General features: G+C 36.0%; 1 protein-coding gene across 6 annotated transcripts in view; it reads right to left on the bottom strand.

Annotated features, from left to right (window-relative positions):
* Positions 1-17,782, bottom strand: part of PHKB (phosphorylase kinase regulatory subunit beta) — a 267,004-nt gene that overhangs the window by 81,461 nt on the left and 167,761 nt on the right. For all 6 annotated transcript variants that reach the window (XM_040497929.1, XM_040497930.1, XM_040497932.1 and 3 more), the window contains one exon: positions 9,552-9,646. In XM_040497929.1, coding sequence (XP_040353863.1) covers positions 9,552-9,646 — 95 coding nt within the window. The remainder of the gene's footprint in view (positions 1-9,551; positions 9,647-17,782) is intronic.

Here is a 17,782-nt window from a genome sequence, read left to right as displayed (position 1 = left end):
ACACATGAATAGATGCTCAACAACATTAATAACTAGATGAATTCACCAGATGAATAGGTAAATAAAATGCGGTACACCCATATAATGGAATATTATTCAACCATAAAAAGGAATGAAGTACAGACACATGCTACAACATTGAAGAACTTTGGAAACATAATGTGAAGTGAAAAAAGCCAGGCACAAAATACCACATATTATATGAAGCCACTTATATACCTCCAGAATAGGAAAATCCATACAGCCAGAAAGTAGATTAGTAGTTGCCTAAGGTAGGTGTAGAGAGAGACAGAGACAGAGAGAGAGAGAGGAAAGTTGAGGAAAGTGGAGAATGACTATTAAAGGCTACAGCGTTTCCTTTGGGGATAATGAAAATGTGTAAAATTAATCATGGTGAATATACTAAGGTCCACTGAATTATGCACTTTAAATTGGTGAATTGGATAGTATTAATTATATATCAATAAAGCTTTAACTAAAAAAATAAATGCTCAATAAATTATAGTCATTATTGTTTTAAAAAATTACTCTGGAGGAAAAAAAGATTATTCAAGGAATAGAAGAAATCTTAACTCTGATTCCTACTCCTAGATAGACTTATGAAGACAGATTATCTACTAAAAGAAAGGGAGGTGGGAACATGATGGCTTAGACTCAATTTTCCCTCTGCTCTTAATACAACTATTTACCCTACAAATAATTCGATAGATAGCGATTAAAGGACTCTGGGAGCTGGGAAGAAGATAGACTGAACTGGCTAAGAACTTCAGAACTTGAGGCAATGCGGTCAGACTCCTGAGATCCCACATATGCTGGGCTAAGCACCACAGAGGCCTGAGGCCTAAAACAACCAACAGGTATAAACAAAAATAAATAAATAAATAAACACAAGAACAATAAAAGTCTAATTGTTCTGGCTACAGGACTCAGAAATAGGAAGCACAACAGAGACTGAGTTGGGAGATCCAACCCTAGCTCCTCAACTGAGCTCCCAACCAGTTAGTTGGCCAATTCACCTTTTTCAGCAGGAGATTCAAAGCTGTAGTGGACCCACCCAACCTCTGCTTCACACTGGGTCACTGGTGGGCCGGTATGACTGTAGCATCAACAAAGAAGCCCCAGTGAACTGTCCTGATGTCTGCTCTGTAAATTGGGCTTCCATGGGCAGTCCAATTCACCTGCAGTAGCAGTAGCAAAGCTCTGAAAGCCATCTCAAAACCCACTGCACAACCAGCGCACCAGCAGTCTGATCTGCCTACAGCAGCAGCTTCACAGCAGTGACAAGCCTACTTAACCCCTGTTCCACATCTGGGGAACCAGTAAGTAGGCTGATCCACCCACATCAGCTGAGCTTGGTGTCTCCTAGTCTTCAACTCAGTGGCCAGGGAGAAATGGCATATTACCTATAAAACACAAATCTAAAGGATGTATCAACTGTAACTAGGAGGCCAAAGAAAGCACAATAATTCTCAGTGCTAAAAGAAAACAACTGTCAAACAAAAATTCTGGGTCTATCCTTTAGGAATGAGGGGGAAATAAAGACATTGTCAGACAAAAGAAAACTAAGAATTATGTTGCTAGCAGACCTACTCATAAATAATGTCTAACAAACAGCTATTAGGGGCACATGTGTGGCTTAGTTGGTTGAGCATCTGACTTCGGTTCAGGTCATGATCTCACGGTTTTTGAGTTCAAGCCCCACACTGGACTCATTGCTATGAGCGCAGAGCCCACTTCAGATCCTCTTTCCCCCTCTCTCTGTCCCTCCCCTGCTTGCGCTCTCTCACAAAGAAATAAAACATTAAAAAAAATAAAATAAAAAATTAAAATAAAAAATTTTAAAAAGCTATTAAACAGAAAGAAAATAATAACAGAAAAAGGCTAAGACATTCAGAAAGGAAACAACAGTTGAATGGTAAAAGTTGAGATAAGCACAATAGACTTTTACCTCAGGAATATCTTCAATCAAATTTTATGGTTGAAGCAAAACTTTTGACACAATCTGATATGCTGCTCAATAAACACAGAGGAAATACTTTAAAAAGTAAAAAAAAAAAAAGGAAAGAAAACTAAATGGAAGTAAGGTTTCTACACTCAAACAAAAATATTGATATTAGTAAGACTTTCGATAACTATGTATATGGTAATTCCTGGAAGAACCACTAAGAAAATTTAAGAAATCAATATACTAAAAGTAATTATAAATAAATCAAAATGGAATTCTAATATTTTTTTTTTCTTCAACGTTTTTATTTATTTTTGGGACAGAGAGAGACAGAGCATGAACAGGGGAGGGGCAGAGAGAGAGGGAGACACAGAATCGGAAACAGGCTCCAGGCTCCGAGCCATCAGCCCAGAGCCTGACGCGGGGCTCGAACTCACGGACCGCGAGATCGTGACCCGGCTGAAGTCGGACGCTTAACCGACTGCGCCACCCAGGCGCCCCTCAAAATGGAATTCTAAAAAACGTTCAACTACCCACAAGATGCCCTTCAATGAGTGAATGGTTGAACAGTGGTATGGTCACACTGTGACATACTACTCAGCAATACACAGGACCAACTTGATATATTGCAACAGCTTGGACTTATCTCTTTGGAGTGAAGAAAGCCAATCTAAAAGGTTATATACCATACAGTTCCATTTATATAACATTATGAAATGACAAAACTATAAAATGGAGAACGGATTAGTGATTGCCTAGGGTTAAGGAGGGCAGTGAGGGAGTGGGTGTGGTTATAAAAGGGTAACACAAGGAAGTCTTAGGATGATAAGGTAATGGTACATTTTAGTACCACTGATTCTGGTGGTGGTTACACAAAGTTACATATGTAATGAAAATGGATATAGCTATATACACACAGATACGAATGAGTGTACATATATAACAAAATGTGAATAAGCTCTATGAATTGTATTAATGTTAATTTCTGGTTTTCATGTTGCACTACAGTTATATAAGATGTTAACATTGTGGAACGGTAATGAAGGGTTCACAGGCCCTCTCTGGACATTTCTTTGCAATTTCTTGTGGATCTACACTTACTTCAAAATTAAAAGTTAAAAACATTTATTAAATTAACACCTCAAAATTTTTTGATTCTCTAAATTTTGAATAATTGTGGCAATAATTTTAAACAAAAAACAAGGAATCTATGAAATAATAATCAGAGAACAAAGACGAGCTATTAGAAATTTTAAAAAGACTTTGAAAAAAATTCAACAGAACAGCTGGAACAAAAAGTTGAGGAAGAGTCTCTGAAAAAAAAAAAATCCAAAAACCAAACCAAACAAAAACCCAAAGAAATAGAAACAATTTGGATAAAAGGGAAGAGATTCAGGGGACCACTCCTATATGACTAGGATCTGACTAATAAAAGAGCCCTAACAGAAAAAAAATAGAAAAAGTAAAGAAATAATTTAAGAAAATCTCCCACAGCTGAATAAAGTCACAAATTGAAAGGGCCCAAGTGCGAAGCAGAACAAATCCCCATTTAACACACAGAAAAACAGGTTCCCATGAAACACCAAAAATAAAGACAAGTTTCCAAAAGGATATGATGCCAAAAATGCAGTTTTATTACAATGTTTAGGGTAACAAAGGTGATACATAAAATAACTAAAAATAACTAGTAAATATTAGGAGAGTAAGATGGAAAGGAGGTTGAGGTATGGAAATGACCTTTCAAAACAAAGAAACAACAGACACTGTGCAATGGTAAGATATCAAGCAAAAAGAGTTACAAATACATTATTCAGAAGTTTTGAGACAGAGGTGAAAATAGATATGGTTCTTAAATAAATGTTTTTCTGGAGATAAAGAAGTGGCAGAATGCCTGATATTCCCAATACAATGTTATGCAATTGCACTGTAATCTCAACTGCATTATTTCACTTTTCAAAATATGTATTTATACAATTTTTATACATATTCAAAAAAAAAGGCACTGTCTGGGTCTTGGATTTTAAGGATTCTGCCTGAAAAGAGGCCATTTTCAGTTGGGATGAAGGTTGCACTGAGTGTAGAGGCCTGGAAGTGGGTGAACCCCGAGTGTTATATTAGATCAGCAAGTCTGCTGAGACTGTAGAACAGGAAGGTTGGGAGAAATTTGGAGAAACTTCAAGATACAGGTGAAAAACAAGGTATTGAGTGCTGTGTAGGGCCTCAAATGTCAAGATATGGAGTTTACACTATATCCTGAGGAGAGTAGGGAGTCATGGAAGGTTTTATGCAGGAATCCACTAATAGACACAGGTGTTATAAGATCATGTGTTCTCAAGCACAGAGAATAAACAGAGAGACTGGAGACAGAGAGAGATTATAAAAACCATGCCACTGAGTAGTAATGAAGTCTAAGCAATACATGGCAGTGGGGATGAATAAGAAGAGACCAATATGAATGATACTGTAAAGGCAGAGACAATGTAAGAACCATCTGGACAGAAGAGCTACTGGCATGAGAAGGGACTACTGAAGGCAATGTCCTTATCCAAGACAATGACCATGGAAAGAATGGCAGATTTGAAGAGAGAAGGTAACACATTTGGCATTAGAAATATTGTGTTTTTGCTCATCATCACTTATCAGGGAAATGCAAATCAAAACTACAATGAGATACCACCTCATACCTGTCAGAATGGCTAAAATCAAAAACACAAGAAACAAGAGGTGTTGGGAAGGATGTGGAGAAAAAGGAACACTCGTGTTCTGTTGGTGGGATTGAAACTGGTATAGCCACAGTTTGGAGGTTCCTCAAAAAGTTAATAGTAGAACTACCTTATGATCCGGCAATCACACTACTGGGTAGTTACCCCAAAATACAAAAACACTAATTCAAAGGGATACATACATCCCTATAAAGCAGCATTATTTACAATAGCCAAATTACGGAAGCAGCCCAAGTGTCCATTGACTGATGAATGGATAAAGAAGATGTGTTATATATACACACAATGGAATATTATCTAGCAATAAAAAAGACATGGATGGAGCTAGAGAGTATAATGCTAAGCGAAATAAGTTAGACAAACACAAATACCATATTATTTCACTCATATGTGGAATATAAGAAACAAAAAACAAGCAAAGGAAAAAAAAATGAGAGCAAGAGAGAGAGAGTAAAAGCAAGAAACAGACTCGTAACTGTAAAGAACAATCTGATGGTTACCAGAGTGGAGGGTGGGGGGATGGGTTAAATTGGTGATGGATATTAATGAGGGCACTTGTGATGAATACTGGGTGTTGTATGGAAGTGTTGAATCACTATATTGTACACCTGAAACTAATATAACATTGTATGTTAACTAACTAGAATTAAAACCTTAAAAAAGTTAATTCATAAAAAAAGAAATGTGTTTCATTAAAAAAATTTTTTTTTAATGTTTATTTATTTTTGACAGAGAGAGAGACAGAGCATGAGCAGGGGAGGGGCAGAGAGAGAGGGAGGCCCAGAATCTGAAGCAGGCTCCAGGCTCTGAGCTGTCAGCACTGAGCCCGACACGGGGTTCGAACTCACAGACCACGAGACCATGACCTGAGCCAAAGTCAGACGCTCAACTGACTGAGCCACCCAGGCGCCCCTAAATGTGTTTCATTTTTAAACGACCTCATTGATATACGATTGACATCCAAAAAGGTGTATATATTTAATGTATACAACTGGATGAGAAGAAACAAGTATACATCCAGAAATACTGGGTTTTAAATACTAGATCTGTGTGGAGAGATGATCATTAAGTAGTTGGAAATTCAAGGTTACATATTAGGAATCTAAATTAGATTCTAATTAGATCTAATTAGAGATCTAAAATTAGAGACATCTGCATGAGAAGTCCACTATTTCCCATGACACACCTTCCTCCCACACATACCTGCAAGCACACTCAATCAAGTTAAACATTGACTACCTTCTATATAACAGGTGTTATGATATTATGACGATACTGAAGCTACAAAAATAAATTAAATGTGGTCTCTGACCTGTGGGAACTTACATACTAAGATCTCCAAAAGGTGGGGTTTGGGGGGAGGGGCTGTCAAAAGCTCACAATACTATCAAGCATATATGCTATTGTTTACAATGCTTTTCTTTCTACTCCTCTAAACTTGCTTATAAAAGGGGATTTGTTTTATTCTCTAAGTAACAGCAAAAGAAAACAGCAATTTCTGACTAGTAAGCAAGTAGTGGGGAGGGTCATCCCAGATGATACCATGTTTTTCCAACCCAAGTTTTTGTTTTTGTTTTTAAGTTTATTTATTTATTTTGAGAGAAAGAGTGAGAGCAGAGAAGGGGCAGAGAGACAGGGGGAGAGAGAGATTCCGAACCAGGCTCTGCACTGACAGTGCAGAGTCCGACACAGGGCTTGAACCCACAGACCATGAAATCATGACCTGAGCCAAAATCAAGACTAAGATGCTTAACCAATGGAGTCATCCAGGTGCCTTTCCAACCCCAGTCTTAAACACAGGTAGAAAAGTACTTCCCTTTTATGAAATTAGTTTACTATTATGGTATTTCTACAAAAATCAACAGCTCTCAATTTAGTCCTCAATATTTCAGGTTTGTAATTTGCCAATAGCCCTATGTATACTTGAAGGAGTAGACAATTCTACAGTTCTGGCACACTCCCTGCTTACTGGATTCTGGAAACTTCCTTCTGCCATAAACTTTCTGTGAAGGAATGAGTTGATTCAGTAGTCCTGAGCTGTTCAAACTCTGAACATTCCCAAGAAAGCTATATTTGAAAGCTGGCTTCTTGGAATGTCCTGTCAGAGAAGAGTGTTTTTGCATGCTTAATTATGGCACTGGGCCATCCTGTTCCAGTTTGTCCAGATGGTTTATGCTAACAATGTGATCTATGGTGAACATCTGTTTTTTTTCTCTGGGGAGCTAGAGCTTGAATAGCCAAGGTCAAACCTGCAGGTTCTACATGCCTACATGACTGACCCTCAATAAAAACTGGACAGTCAAGCTTAAGCAGTTGGTTGGCAACACTTTGCAACTTTTACACATTGTTGCTGGGTAACTGTGTCTCACATAACTCCACTGGGAATGAACACTGGGAAGCTTATGACTAGTTTCCTCAAGACTTGCCCTGTGTGCCTCTGCTGATTTTACCCTGTATCCTTTCACTTATGGTAATAAACCATAAGTGTAAGTATCACAGCTTCTGAGTCCTGTGAGTTCATCTAGTGAATCACTGAGGCAAAGGATAAATGGGGACCCCTGATATATCTTCCTTCAAAGTCAGGGATTTCTCTCATTTTCAGAAATTGTCTGAACTGTACTACTCTCTCTCTAATTTTTTTCATCATTTGGCAGGGTTTGAAGCACCTGGTCAAAGTCTGACCTGGTCAATAATGACCAAGAGGTCTCTAATATCAACCTTCAAAGCAGAGGGCTATGTCTGACCTCTTTATTTCATCAGTCCATGCCATCCAGTCCCAGCAATGGACAAGGTCATGCATGGTCTTGGCTACTGCTTAAATTGCTGAGAAAGTGGCAACGGCCCCTCACCATTTTATTTTATTAAAAAAAATTTTTTTAATGTTTATTTTTGAGAGAGACAGAGAAAGCAGGAGAGGGAAAGGTCCAGAAAGAGGGAGACAGAGGATCTGAAGTAGGCTCTGTACAGTGAGCACAGAGTTCGATGCAGAGCTCAAACTCACAAACCATGAGATCATGACCTGAGCTGAAATCAAAAGTTGGCTGGTCACTTAACCAACTGAGCCACCCAGGTGCCCTGACACCTCACCATTTTATATATCACCAAGCTGCAACCAGGGTGGGGCATTATGGTTCCCAGCAATTTTCTGCTGTTAATCCTTGAATCATCTCCTTCTCAGGGACTGTACCCAACTCTGCACAGATGTGATCCCCATGAAGCTGCAGGAGAGAAGCCCTTGTCCTTACCCTATAGCAAGTCTTGTATGTAGGAATGTGGCTCCACCTGGGAGGCATGGCACAGATTATTTAGTAGCAACATTAGAAAATGTTTTCAATATAAGAAATAGAGTGAATTCTCCATAAAATCCACTCTCACTCACTTGTACTCTGATAAGCTTCCTTGAGTAAGAAAGAAAGAGTTGGAGGTATACTGTATGTCAAAAATTACACATAACCCACAGCCTTCATTATATGTATCAAGCATGACATAGCTGTTCAAATTGTTGATTTTGTTAGCTATGTGATTTTATGCTCTCTAGCTCCTGTCCCCACAACTCAAATCTGTGACCTATTACTTTATTTTCTAAGAAAAGTCTTTGAGATTTCATTACCCTAGAGAAGTGAGTCACACATGTGAAATGCTATGTAAATGATAAATACTAGTCTTCAAATGGCTCAGTCACAGCACTGTGTAATGTGAAGTTAAATGTATTCTCTATTTTACCATTTCTTCAAGTGAAATTGTGTATCTCAAATCTGTACAGAATGTATACTTGTAGTGTACTGACATGAGTGGTAATGAGGCCAAATCCTCACCTTACACAGGAGTCAACAGGGCAGTGAAAAATTTCTAACACGTATTAACAGAAGGATTTTATGTTCTTGAGAAAATCTTAACATTTATTTATAAGTCTCCCAAATAGCTTCTCATCTATAAACCATTCAGAGTAATTACATATTTTGTTGAAGAGCAGCAAAAGAATCAGAGAAATAGTATGATAGAATCTAATGGACCTGGCTGGCTTTCTCATTCTGTCATTAAAACAAGCATTTATGTGTGTGTGTGTGTGTGTGTGTGTGTGTGTGTGTGTGTGTGTATGTGTGTGTGTGTGTGTGTGTTATATGCATATGCATGTTTTTTTTTTTTTAAATAAAAGGAGCATTTTTGATTTCATAAGCATATATTCCGGAAGTGCTGATGCTATTCTTGTTAAATAAATGTTAACTGCTTGGAATCCCAGGCACACACTCAGGTTCATTCCCTCTCTCCTCAGGCAGTTTCCATAATCTACATTTTCATTTTAACAGTCCTCATTACTGGTATCATTTAATACTTGAGGGTTTGCTCAAATCAACATCAATCTTGCTGATCCTGCAAACACTTATTTTGTTGACACAACACAGTCTGAATCCATAGCTACTAAATGTAAAAAAAAAATTTAAATTATTCCTTCACCAAACATGTCACCAAGTACGAAGAACAACTCTGTCAGTTACTCAGTGCTGTCATAGAGACACAGCAATGGAGAGACATTAAGCACAGGGCCTTTCATGGGACCCCACTTCCTTCAATAATAATGCCATCGCATCTGTCCCCTTGCCTACCCATACATACTGCAGCCTCCCAAAGACATTTATCACCTTAAACTCAACCACTGTGAAGATGAAAGTGTTTGCCTGGAAGACATCTTGTTGGACACATTTGACTCGTATTTCTTCATTAACAAATAATCCTTTGCCACAAGTAAATCTTAAATAACCAGAAAAGGGAAAAGCCTTGCCTTCAAAAAAAGCAATAAAAACCCATTCAGAATAAAATTTCTTTTAAAATTAACTTTTAAATGTCTTTAGATGAGTCTAAATTAAGGAAAAAAATATCTTTACTTGATTGGAAAACCTCATGCTCACGTTGCGTTGATTCTGTAGTGGGATATAGCGCTGGACAGGATCAATGTCTTTAGGACTGATTAATTCATCAGCTGAAAAAAAGAGAAGAGAAATGACATTATCAAAAATGCATCTACACACTTTATAAGCCAACTAGACCTAATGACCTAATAGACACTTCATCCAACAAGACCAGAATATATATACTCCTCGATGCACATAGAACATCTTCCATATATGAGGCCATATAGAACAATCCTCAATAAATTTAAAGAATTAAAATTCTATAAAGTATGATTCTGACCACAAAAGAATGAAATTAGAATTCAATAAACAGGAGAAGTTTTAGAAATTCACAAATATGTGGAAACTAAATAACACACCATAACTAATGTGTCAAAGAAGAAAACAAATGGGAAATAAGAAGATACTTTCTAATACATGTTCTGATAAGATGATTGAAAATGAAGACAAAATATACCAAAATTTATGGATGTAACTAAAGCAATGCTAGGAAGAAAATCTGGAGCTGTAAATGCCCATATTAAACAAGGGAGAAAAATTTCAAATCCGCAACCTATCTTTCCATCTTCAGACAGTGGATAAAACTGAGAAAACTAAATCAAAAGCAAGCAGAAGGAAGGAAATAATAAAGATTAGAGTGCAAATTAATGAAATAGAATGTGGAAAAACAAAAGAGAATAATAAATAAAACTAAAAGTAGATTCCTGAAAAACTCAAAAGCTGACAAACCTTTAGCTAGACTGACAAAGAAAAAAAGAAAAAAGACTCAAATTACTAAATCAGGAATGGAAATTAAGAATATCCTTAAGGATTACAAGAGAATACTATGAACAAATGTATGCCAATAATTTAGATAACCCAGATGGATATGAACAAATTCCTAGAAATATACACATTACAAAAAGACTAACTCAAAAAAGAATAGGAAATATGAACAGATTTACAACAAGCAACTGAAACCTTCTGGGGCGGGGGGCGGGGGGGAAAGGGGGTGAGGGGTGGTGAGAAGCAAAAGACCAGGACCTGATGGCTTCATTGGTGAATTCTACCAAACAGTTAAAGAAGAAGTAAAACCAATCTTTCACAAACGTTTCCAAAATAGTATGGGAAATACTTCCCAGCTCATTCTAAGAGGCCAGTATTACCCTAATAAAAAAATTATATTCACAAGAAAATTACAAATCCAAATCTCTTCTGAATATAGATAGAAAAATCCTCAACAACAAAAAAAAAAAAAGCAAACTAAATCCATTAACATATAAAAAAGATTACACACAATGACCAAGTGGGAATTATCCCACAAGTGCAAGGATAACTTAACTTCCCCAAATCAATTATTGTAGTAATACAATATCAACAGAATAAAGGACAAAAAAAAAAAAAAACCCTACAAAATCATCTCAGTAGACACAGAAAATACATTTGACAAAATTCAACATTCTTTCATGATAAAAAGCATTCAACAAACTAGGATAGAATGAAACTTCCTTGACCTGATAAAGGGAATCTATGAAAACCCACAGCTAACATCATATTCAAAGGTAAGACTGAATGCTTTGCCCCAAAGATCAGGAATAAGAGAATGATGTCAACTCCTGTCACTTTTATTCAACAGTGTATTGGAGGTTACAGCCAGAAAAGTCAAGAAAGGCAAGAAAAAAATAATAAAAGTCATCCAGATTGAAAGGAAGAATCTAAAGTAACTAAGATAATGTGCTACTAGGGGCACCTGGGTGGCTCAGTTGGCTCAGTGACCTGACTCTTGATTTCAGCTCAGGTCATGATCTTGTGGCTGGTGAGACTGTGTTGGGCTCTGCATTGAGAACACAGTGCCTACTTGGGATTCTCTCTCTTTCAATATAAATAAATAAACATTTAAATTATTATTATTTTGATTTGAGAGAGAGAGAGCATGAGTGGGGGAGAGGGGCAAAGGGAGGGAGCAAGGGACCGAGGGACCGAGGGAGCGAGGGGGGGAGAGAGAGAGAGAGAGAGAGAGAGAGAGAGAGAGAGAGAATGAATCTTAAGCAGGTTCCACACTCAGTACATAGACCAACGTGGGGTTCAATCTCACAACCCTGGGTTCATGACCTGAGCTGAAATCAGGAGTCATACGTTTAACTGACTGAGTCATCTAGATGCCCCATAAACAAATAAACATTTTTTTTTAATTTTACAAAAAGGATAATGTGGTACTAGTATAAAGATAGATTAATGGAATAGAAGTGAAAGTGTAGAAATAAATCCTTACATTTATGTTCCACTGAGTTTTGACAGCATGCCAAAACAATTCAATGGGGGAAAAGAATAGGTTTTTTTCACAAATAGTGCTGGGACAACTCGATATTTATAGACAAAAGAATAAAGTTGGACTCCTTCATCAAATCATCTATAAAACTCAAAATAGATCAAAAGTTAAATATAAGACCTAAAATTATAAAACTGTTAGAAGAAAATAAAAGAGTAAACTTTTGTGACTTTGGATTAGGCAAAACTAAAAATCAAACCATAAGTGACAAAAGAAAAAATGAGATAAACTGAATTTTGTCAAATTATAACCTTTTGGACCTCAAAAGACACCATCAAAAAAAGTGAAATGACAACTCACAGAATGGGAGAAAATATTTACAAACTGCATATCTTGTAAGGGATTTCTGTCTTGAATACATATATTAAAAAAACTCTTATGATTCAATAATAAAAAGACAACACAATTTAAAAATGGCCACAGTATCTGAATAGACATTTCTCCAAAGGTATATAAATTACCAGTAAGCACATAAAAAGATGCTCAACATTAGTCATTTGGGAAATGCTTATCAAAATCACAATGAGATACCACTTCATACCCATTAGGATGGCTATTGTCAAAAAAAGAAACAAGAACAAGGGTTGGAAAGGATGTAGGGAAATTGGAACCCTCACACATTGCTGGATGGAATGCATATTGGTACAGTTACTTTGGAAATCAGTCTGGAATTGCTCAAAATGTTAAACACAGAGTTACCATATGACTCAGCAATTCTACCCCTAGGTATATACCTAAGAGAAAGAAAAACATGTCAAACAATAACTTGTACATGAAAGTTCACAGCAGCATGATTATAAAAGAAAAAAAAAAAAAGTGGAAATAATCCAAATGTCCACCACCGGATGAACAGATAAATCAAATGTGGTATATACATACAGTGGAAGATTATTTGGCCAGAAAAAAGAATTAAGCTGTTGATACATGAATGAACCTTGAAAACAACACATTATACGATTCAAGGTATATGAAATGTCCAGAATAGGCAAATACACAAGGATAAAATGTACATTAGTGAGTGTCCGGTGTTGGGGGAAAGGGTGAAATGATTAGGGTTAAGTGGAGAGTGGGTAAGACATTTTTTGAGGGGTGATGTAAATATTCCAAAATTGATTGTGGTGATAGTTGTACAACTCTGAATGTATCAAAAAACCACTGAATTGTAAACCTTGAATAGGTTAAGATATAGTATGTAAGTTATACCTAAATAAAGCTGTTCTAAAAAGAATGTATTCGCATTCTCTCAAGAAAGGAAACCAGTTCACGAAGGGGAGACAAAGTGCTTCCTGATACTAAATTCTAACATTTCTGAGGGCATTTTTCAAAGGGCACTAACCAGCATGAAAACAATGTCTACTACTGCTATTGTTCTATAAACACAGAAGCCCTTTTCATGCGGTAGTTCCTTGTAGCAACTTTTGATAAAGTCCAAGGACATAATAAGGAAGGCAATTTAGAGAGTTTGGAAGGGGAGGGTGTGGAGAAGGTACTCCGAGTCAGTAGTTCTCTATCTTCTGTTGTAATGCACCTCAGAGAGATTCAGCACCAGGGGCTCAGTGTAGCAGGGATTCTCCACGGATGTGAAAAGGACTATGCTGAGAAGGGGTGGTGGGAACAAAACCTTGAAAATGAAATTCTGCCTAACCTCATTGGAGTATAAGTTGACAGTATCTATGCAAATTTATAGCAGGCATACTCTGTCCCAGCAATTGCAAATCTGTAAGGTTATCTTAGTTACATTCAGACATGTAAAAGTTAATTGAATAATAACATAAAAAAAAGAATTTAACTTCTCCCAAAGTGAATCAGAACATTTTATTTTTGCTGCACTCAAGTTATGAAAATGTGCTACTTCATATTCGATCTTCAGTTCTATACTGACTACATAAAAATGACACCATGTTGAGTTTTGTTTAAATTCACCCATGTTTAATATTTAATTCAAAAAATACACCTCATTTTCCATAGCTTTTTAGATACTTCTTTTAGTCAGTGAGTAATTCTGAAAAACAGACCAGAGAGTCAACCACAAAAATGCTTGTAAATTTCTTTGCAGCTGTGGTAATGTTTCTCATTATACAGGTTTTTCTATTCTAGGGTAACTTTAGGGCACATATTCAATGTTATCACCAAAGGTGTTTTTAGTAACTCCTGAAAGATGCTTTTAATAATATTAGGGGCGCCTGGGTGGCGCAGTCGGTTAAGCGTCCGACTTCAGCCAGGTCACGATCTCGCGGTCCGTGAGTTCGAGCCCCGCGTCGGGCTCTGGGCTGATGGCTCAGAGCCTGGAGCCTGTTTCCGATTCTGTGTCTCCCTCTCTCTCTCTGCCCCTCCCCTGTTCATGCTCTGTCTCTCTCTCTGTCCCAAAAATAAATAAACGTTGAAAAAAAAATAATATTAAAAGTGATATTACTAATAGCATGACAAGAAAAAGGAGGAACAGCAATTGCAGCAGCCACAGAAGCCACCACAGCCACTGCAGCCTCTGCAACAGCAACCACAGCAACGTTTACACAGTGCTTCCTATGTTCCTGGCCTTGTTGGATTAATTAATTAATCAATTAATCATTAACCATAACAACATCCTTATCATTTTACAGATGACAAAATGGAGGTGTTGAGCAGCTAAGCAACTTACACATGGCAGGTAAGTGACAGAGCTTAGATTCAAACACAGGCTGTCTCTCTCTGGGGTCTACGTTCTTAGCCCATACTAATCCTGCCCTGTAAGAACACTGACACTGTATACAACACAGATGGAGAAGATACCAGGAGGAGAAAACATTAAACAAATAATTTAGATCTTGATATGTTATATTTTTCCTATTCAAATCAGGGAGCATATCACAGAACATTCCTCTCTCTCTGAAAAAAAAATATACTTGTGCAAAATTTAAAACAAACCAATATAGGCTTAATTATGGCAAATATCGACATATAATTTCTATTTATTAATGTCAGTGGAGCTCATGATGCAGGGTTGATTAGTACAGTGATATTCTAAATAGCACCAAATTATTTCCCTATCTCATTTGTCTGATCATTGAGATGTGAAAAAATCTCCACTACCAACAAGCATTTTACATAATTAATGTTTCACTGTTTCTACAAAAATGAAATTCTATCTTTATTATTTTGTTATTTATAAATGATGACAGAAAAATGAAGAAATCTTATATCCTTGGGAGGCATAAATGCTAATCTATTAAAATTGATATGAATCAAATAGTTAACAACATCTCTTGAAAAAGCTTATTTCTTGGCATTCCTTTCTCATTTCTCTATTTGTACTGTACCCCTGTATCTAGCTTAATGTTCCAATTTATACTATGTGCTCATCTATAACCCCACAGGTTGTATGCTTCTTATTCATGGATATACCCCACTTTTCAGCACAGCACCTTCCATATAGTAGGCACTTAAGAGACTTATTAAACAAAATAATAAATTGGTGGATTAACAAATTCAGAAACATAATTGCTGTAATCATTGTTTTAATTTCCATAATGGTAAAAGTGACTAACGCCTTACAAAGGTCAGGTTAATAGACATATTTTTTTTTACTGCATTGCTTTTTATCATTCAGGAGGCAAAACAAGAGTTCCTCACCGTGCTGATTCTATGGCACTGGCTTTTTGGTGAAAAAGGACAAGCCTGAAAGCACTTGTGCCTGACCAACTACAGAATATTTAAAATGAAAATAAGAGAACAAGGATAAAAGAGCAATGGCTTTCTACATTTCATTACAGTACGAAACCTCACAGATAACCAAGCATTTCTATAAATAGGGACAGCCATCTTTAAATCTTTATAAGACAGATTAGCTTCATTAATATTTGTATTTTTTATGCACAGAAATTTTATGAAATACACCTTGGGTTTACTTCAAACAATCATTATTAAGGGCAAAAAGAGAATATCAAGAAGAATTTTTGTTTCTTTAATAAAATGACAATTCAAAGGAAATTTAACAGAGCAAGTAATTTTTTTTTTATCATGACACAAAAATTACATAGGACACACTAAAATAGGCTCAGCAGATAATTTATGGGGTAAAATTATGTGCTTCAAAGACTGATTCTCAGCTGCAGTGACACATATTAGTAACACATGTATTAAGAAATAAGCTAGAGAGAAAAAGAAAATGTAGATCCTCAACCTCATATGTTATACCAAAAAAATTCCAAAATTACCAATGTTTTTAACTCAATTAACTAACAGGGATAGACTTCCTAAAATTAAATGTTAAATTCCATGGTCAGAATTAAATTGAAAAACAATGATAGATCTAATTATATAAAGATTTCAAATTCCGTTCATCAAGAAACAGTGCAAAGTTAATTGGCAAACAACCTAGGAAAATACCAGAGAGGATTAGTATACCTAATACGTAAAACATTCATGCAGACTGTGAAGACCATAAAATTAAGGTTAAACGGGCAAAGCAAACTGGACAATTCACAGAGGACAAGAAATGACTAAGAAATATGTCTTTAACAATAAGCATGTAAATGAAAACAGTATACAAATTAATATCTTATTAAATTAGCAAGGTTTTTTATTTTTAATGATCATATTTAGTGCCATAAAGGTTACAGGTGACACAATCATCCTGCAAGTAAGTCAGTAAAGTCCCAGTTGTGGGCTATGTGACCTTGGGTGAGTTGCTAAACTCTTCTAAACCTCAGTTATGACATACAGTATCCATCTCATAGAGAAGCTAGGAATAATACTTGTAATAATAGTCAGGATAATACTTGTAAAGGGCAGAGCACAGAACCAGACACATTTTAAGGCAAGTATTATTAGTATTTCTGGGAAACAGTCTGACAGTATATATGTAGTCTTCTCAGACTCTAGGCATCACTGCTTTTACATTCAAATTTACTAATATATATTAGTATATATATTTACTAATATATTTTACATTCAATTTACTAATATATTTACATTCAACTTTACTAATATATATTAGTATATATATTTACTAATATATTTTACATTCAATTTACTAATATATTTACATTCAATTTTACTAATATATACTAATTTACTAATATATTTAAGGGTAGGATCATAAATTTTTATACAAGTTTTCTAGCTCTAGTAGCAATTAAACTAAAAATTTTAGTTTTAAGAAAACTAGAGATTTATACAATAAGCTACAGGAATAAAATTTCCTTGGGTGAAGCTATTAAAGTAATACTGTATTACACGTACTCTGAAGATGTTTTCAATGTATGCTGCACAGAAATCCCACATTAGGGCACTAGCAATCACACAGATAGCATGAAAAAGATAACAAAAGTGCTCAGAAATCTATGTCTTACTGCTTAAAGTTTCCTGAAGTGTAACAGCTGGGAAATCTCTTAGCAACCACAATGTAGAAATATATCTGTATACTCTTATCTGTTCGTTTTATCTTTAACTGATCAGTAACAAAACCATGTGCTATATTGAGTAAGGAGCCAACTGCATTTGAAGTCAAGAGACCAATGAAAATCAAGACCTCCTTTTCTTATGTCCTCATGCACACTAGGGGGCACTTGATCACTAACTTTAACTTTAAAAAAGCATTAGATTTCCAGACTTAATCAGTGGCTTTTACATCTGATGTCAATTGGACAAAAAAAATACCATGAATGAAATCAAATGCAAGTGGACTTACCTTAGTTACAAACACTGTAATTAGGAAATAGTATATCAGAGTAATTAGGCTGCCCTCAGAGAGACAGAAATATTTCCTAGGTTGTCACATTTGATTCTTGCTATAGAGCTACTGGATATCAGTGACTAACATACAGTAGTCCTCTACAAATACCAGCTAAATCATGGAAAAGATCAATGATGAAGTAGCAACTAGCATCACAACATTTTCTTCATATATATATAAATA

Source organism: Herpailurus yagouaroundi, unplaced genomic scaffold (assembly GCF_014898765.1).
Source record: "Herpailurus yagouaroundi ecotype Mexico unplaced genomic scaffold, PumYag 190, whole genome shotgun sequence".
In the NCBI taxonomy this organism is placed as follows: domain Eukaryota; kingdom Metazoa; phylum Chordata; class Mammalia; order Carnivora; family Felidae; genus Herpailurus; species Herpailurus yagouaroundi.
Note: the sequence above shows the minus strand (reverse complement) of the source record. Positions and strands in the feature narration are given on the sequence as shown.